This window comes from Phaseolus vulgaris, chromosome 1 (assembly GCF_051622355.1).
Source record: "Phaseolus vulgaris cultivar YP4 chromosome 1, ASM5162235v1, whole genome shotgun sequence".
NCBI classification, from domain to species: Eukaryota; Viridiplantae; Streptophyta; class Magnoliopsida; order Fabales; family Fabaceae; genus Phaseolus; species Phaseolus vulgaris.
In genome coordinates this window covers 23382689-23388158 of record NC_143498.1, presented here as the reverse complement: position 1 = coordinate 23388158, position 5470 = coordinate 23382689, and the positions used below count along the sequence as shown (strand labels likewise).

At 51.9% G+C, this 5470-nt stretch overlaps 1 protein-coding gene across 1 annotated transcript; it reads right to left on the bottom strand.

Moving 5' to 3' along the window:
- Positions 1–3723: 3723 nt before the first annotated feature.
- LOC137815642 (uncharacterized) lies at positions 3724–5040 on the bottom strand. Its single transcript, XM_068618756.1, has one exon. The coding sequence runs from the start codon at positions 5038–5040 to the stop codon at positions 3724–3726; it is 1317 nt and encodes a 438-aa protein (XP_068474857.1).
- Positions 5041–5470: the final 430 nt, after the last annotated feature.

The following is a 5470-nucleotide window of genomic DNA, read 5'->3' as shown; positions in this document are numbered from 1 at the left end:
GGGGGATAGCTTGTTCTCTAGCTGGTATGGGTGGGCCTTCCACATCACCAGGTCGGCGACCTAGAACTGGCGAGGCTTCAGCTTTGAGTTGTGCTTGTACTCCACCTTTCTCTTCAAAGCTTCAACTTTAATTCTTGCTTCCTCCCTGACTTCATCCAGTAGGTCCAGGTTCACCTTTCTCTCTTCGTTGGACTCTTCAGCCACGAAGTTCTGGAAGCGTGGCGAGCTCTCCTGGATCTCCACGGGAATTATCGCGTCTGACCCATACACCAAGCTGAAGGGTGTCTCTCTGCTGGTGGACTGGGGGGTGGTGTGGTAAGCCCACACAATTCTAGGAACCTCCTCTGCCCAGGTTCCTTTGGCCTTTTCGAGCCTTCTCTTCAGACCTCTGAGCAGGACTCTGTTGGCAGACTCGACTTGCCCATTCGTCTGGGGGTGCTCGACTGATGCGAACACCTACTTTAGTCCAACTTCTGAGCATAACTTGCCTAGCTGTTGACTCGCAAATTGTGTGCCATTATCAGACACCAAGCGCTTCGGTACCCCGAAGCGACACACTATGTTTTTCCACACGAAGTGCTGGATCTTGAGGGCCGATATGACTCAGCCTCTATCCACTTCGTGAAGTACTCTATGGCGACCACGAGGTACTTCATCTATCGTATCGCCAAGGGAAAGGGTCTCAGGATATCGATTCCCCAGGTATGGAATGGCCAGGGGCTGTAAATCGACCTGAGCTCTTCCGGTGGCACCTTGTGCCAGTCAGCATGTTGCTGACAATGCTTGCATTGTTGTGCGTACCTCGTGCAACCTTCCCTTACGTTTGGCCAATAGTATCCCGCATGAATGGCCTTCGATGCTAGAGATCGACCACTGATATGACTCCCACATATCCTTTCGTGGAGCTCTACCATTATACATGCACATTGGTCGCCGCTTACACATACTAAGATTGGGTGGGTGAACCCGTGTCTGAACAGCTCTCCATCAATGAGAGTGTACTTGGCAAAAATTTTCTTTATTTTTCTGGCTTCTGTGGGTTCCAACAGGAGTATTCCATCAGCTAGGTAGCCCTTGTAGGGCGTCATCCAGGTTTCCCCTCCTTCGACCAGGCAGACCTGTAATGATTCTTCTCCCAAGGTTGGATATGTGCTTACCCTGGGAGTTTTCTATGTCTCCTGAGTCAGTGACTGATGACTCCTCGCCCCTCCTCTCGACGTGCTGACCTGGTGGACCCCCACCAGATTGTCTGCTGTGAAGGTTCGAGGTATCTTCAGGGTTTCCTGTATGACGGTCCTTTGTCTGCCCCCCTTGCCTGAACTGGCGAGCTTAGCTAGCAATTCAGCTCGAACATTCTTCCCTCTAGGAACGTGTACCAGCTCAAGCACCGAGAACGAGCCCTTTAGAACTTGGACGTACCCTAGGTACGCGGCCATCTGAGGGTCTTTGGCCTGGTATTCTCCCGTCACCTGACCTGTGACAAGTAGGGAGTCACTCTTTGCGAACAAAATCTGCGCCCCCATCTCCTTGGCTAATAGCATGCCAGCAATGAGGGCTTCGTACTCTGCTTGGTTGTTGCTGGCCTTGAAGGTGAACCGTAGGGCCTGCTCGATCAATAGCCCGTTTGGTCCCTCCAAGATGACACCTGCCCCGCTGCCTTGTTGGGTAGAGGACCTATCTACGGAGAGCACCCACCGGAAGTTGGCTTCCTCTTGGTGTGCATCTGCCGAGGAGAGCTCTACCACAAAATGTATGTAGACTTGGCCTTTGATAGGACCTCGGGGCTCGTACTGGACATCGAACTCTGATAGTTCCACTGTCGTACCATCCTTCCCGCCACGTCCGGCTTCTGTAGGACCTTGCTGATAGGCAGGTCTGTCATCACCACCACTGTAAAACTTTGGAAATACCGGCGAAGTCTCCTCGCTGAGAACACCACTACCAGGGCTACCTTTTCTAGGGCCTAGTATCTTACCTCAGGCCCTTGCAATACTTTGCTCACAAAGTATATTGGCCTCTGCACTTGGTCCTGCTCCTGCACATCGCCCGCTCGTCACAGCGAAGTACAGGCGGACCAGAGTACCTAACTATGGCTTGCACAACTCTGGGGGACTGGCCAGGTACTCCTTCAGCTTGAGGAACGCCTCTTCGCACTCCCTGGTCCAGATGAACCTGTTATTCCTCCTCAGACACTGGAAGTAAAGGTGACCCTTGTCTCCTCCAGCTGATACAAATCTAGACAGAGCGGCCATCTGCCCTGTCAACTGCTGCACCTCTTTCACTATGATCGGGCTTCTCATCTCGAGGATTGCAACGCACTTCTCGGGGTTCGCCTCTATCCCACGCTCGGTGAGTAGGAAACCCAAGAATTTACCCGCTTCCACCCCAAACACGCTCTTCTCGGGGTTCAACTTCAGTCTAGTCTATACTTGACTATTGTTGTAAATAACTCTTCTAGATTAGTTACATGTTGATCCTTCACCTGTGAGGTCACCACCATGTCGTCCACATAGGCTTGCACATTTCGCTCTATCATAGGCGCGAGCACTCTGTCCATCAGCCTCTAGTAGGTGGCGCCTACATTCTTCAGCCCAAAGGGCATCACTGTGTAACAGTAGCAAGACAGCTTTGTCATGAACACTGTCTTGCATTCGTTCCTGGGATGCATCTTAATCTAGTTGTACCCAGAAAAAGCATCCAGGAAGCTAAGCATCCTGTAGCCCGAGGCACTGTCCACGAAGGTGTCAATGCTTGGTAGAGGGTAAGGTTCCTTCGGGCAAGCCTTGTTGAGGTCCATGAAGTCAACGCACATCCTCCACTTCCCGTTGGCCTTCTTCACCAGGACCACGTTTGCCAACCATTCAGGGTACTGAATCTCCCTTATATGGCTGGCGCTCAACAACTTCTTCGTCTCTTCTTTTATGACCTGCCGCCTCTCCTCATTGAACTTTTTCTTCTCTGGCGGACAAGCCTGACCTGTGGGTCCATGGTGAGGCGACGGCATAGGAAGTCTGGGTCTATTCCTGGCATGTCCGAGGCGGACCATGCGAAGGCATCCAGGTGCCGTGATATGACCTTGGCAATCTGGTTCTGTGCCAGTTAGCCTAGTAATTTGCCAAATTTGAACATCTTGCCTCCAATCTCCCTCTCCAGGACGTCTTCTGCTGGTTAGGGTCGCCACTCCCCGGCGATCTCTGCACAGGCAATCTCTGCACTGACAACCCCTTCTTCACTTGGGGCTCGTGTGGTGACCATGAACACCCTTCTCTTTGTCTTGAGACTATTCTCATAACATCTCTTAGTCTCCTTTTGATCTGACTTGATGGTGATCACCTTTCCTCCCAAGTCAGGCAACTTCATCTTCATGTGCCTCGTCGATGTCACCGCCCTCAGCCTGTTCAGTGTGGGTCTACCCAACAATATGTTATAAGCTGAAGGGGTGTTAACGATGAGGTACCTGATGTTCTCTGTGCGGAACGCGACACCATCCGTGAAGGTGGTTCTCAGCTTTAGGTGCCCACGCACCTCCACCTGGTCTCCCGCGAAGCCATACAAACAACCAATATAAGGCCTCAGTTGATCAGGGGACAACTACAGCTTGTTGAAGGTCGTCCAGAACATCACGTCTGCCGAGCTTCCCTGATCCACCAGCACACGGTGTACCTTTCTCCCTGCGGTCACTACTGAAATCACCACAGGGTCATTTTCGTGGGGGACGACATCTCAGAGGTCAGCCTTGGTGAAGACAAGGTCGAAGTCAAGGGCCTGGTCTGCCTCTTGCGCCTCTACTGACATCACCGCTCGTGCATACTTCTTCCGTTGAGAAGCAGTGCACCCTCCACCTGAGAAACCCCCCAAAATAGTGTGAATCTCGCCATCCACGGGCATCTCGTGCCCCTTATCTTCTTCTGGCGTTGTCAAATTTTGCGCTCCCTGTGACTCCACCAAGTAGTCCTTCATGAAACCATTCCTCACCAGCTCGTCTAACTGGTGTCCCAACGCCAAAGAGTTTCGTATGGGGTGGCCAAACGCTTGGTGGAACTCGCACCAGGCGTTCTTGTTAGGTCCCAACTTCTTGTCAGTCTTTGCGGGTATCTTCAATCTCTCCGTTATGTTGGGGACGGCGATCAAGTCCTTCAATTCTACTACGAAGTTGTGCCTTGGTGGCACATTCTCCCTGGTGCGCCCCCTAGTTTGGGGCTTCCTAGACTCGTAGGGCTGCTGCTTCGCTAGGGCCCTCTTATCCGTCGTTACCTCATGCACCCTCAGGGGCTGAGGTCGACCTGGTGCTCGCGGGCGCAAGGGAACAACGCATGTGCGCTTCTCATTGACCTCTCCCTCTGCGACAATATGGGCCACTGCTCGACGCCTAATCTCGCCAAAAGTCTTGGGGCGGTTCCTGATGAGCGATTCACTGAAGGGTCCCGGCACGATCCCCTTCCTGAACGCGTGTACCATCATGGTTTCGTCTTTGGTGTTCAACTTCACCACCTGTGCCCCAAAACGCTTGAGGAACTCCTTCAGGGACTCTCCCTGATACTGTTTTACGTTGAAAAGATCATAAGAAATTGGTGGGGGAGCCCGATTGGCTATATACTGCTCCCTGAACAACTTAGAAAGTTGTGTGAACGACGTCACGTGGCCATCAGGGAGGCTAATGAACCAATCCATCCCTGTGCCTACTAGTGTGCTCATGAACAGCTTGCAACGCACCGCGTTGGAGCCCCCAACCAACATCATCTGCGTATGGAAGGTCGTGAAATGAGCCTCTGGGTCCTCTATACCCGTGAAGGTGGCTTTGAGCCTCACGAACGTGGCTGGTATCACGACGACCATGATCGCTTGCGAGAATGGCATTGGGAAATCCCTGGGTGGCGTGGCAGGTTCTTGCTCTTCCACCTCACGTTCCCATGCCAGATTTCGCAAATCCCTGTGCAATTCTTCATATCTTGCTTGCGACGCAACCATATCAATCTGGATGCGTTCTTGATCTACTCTTGATGCTGCCACCGCTTCTTGGAGCGCCTGCATCATTTCCATGATCTGTTGCAGGGTGAGTTTCTCGCCTCCGTTTGGTGCAACGGATCCCTGCCTTGTGTTTCTCATCTTGATGGATCTTTTCTGTTCTTGCTAATGGGACAATGTTTTAAATCGGGCCCCACGGTGGGCGCCAAATGTTCCTGCCGGTTGACTCGATTGCCTTCGTACATCTACGACGATCACACGCCCAATTTTTTCTTCCTTCGTTCGTGCTTTCCTGTGATCAAAAACTTGAAATTGCAAAGACAAAGGGCGCCCTAGAGGTCGTTTACACTCTGACGCTCAAGTCAGTACTGGGCTAGGAAACACCAAAACATAGCTGTAAAAAGCTCTATGTGTAAACTGTGTGTATTCACGTAAATGTTGCGTACCTTATTAGGTTTGTTACTGCCCTTTATATACTCTAGGGTTTCCGCTATTTCCGCTAACC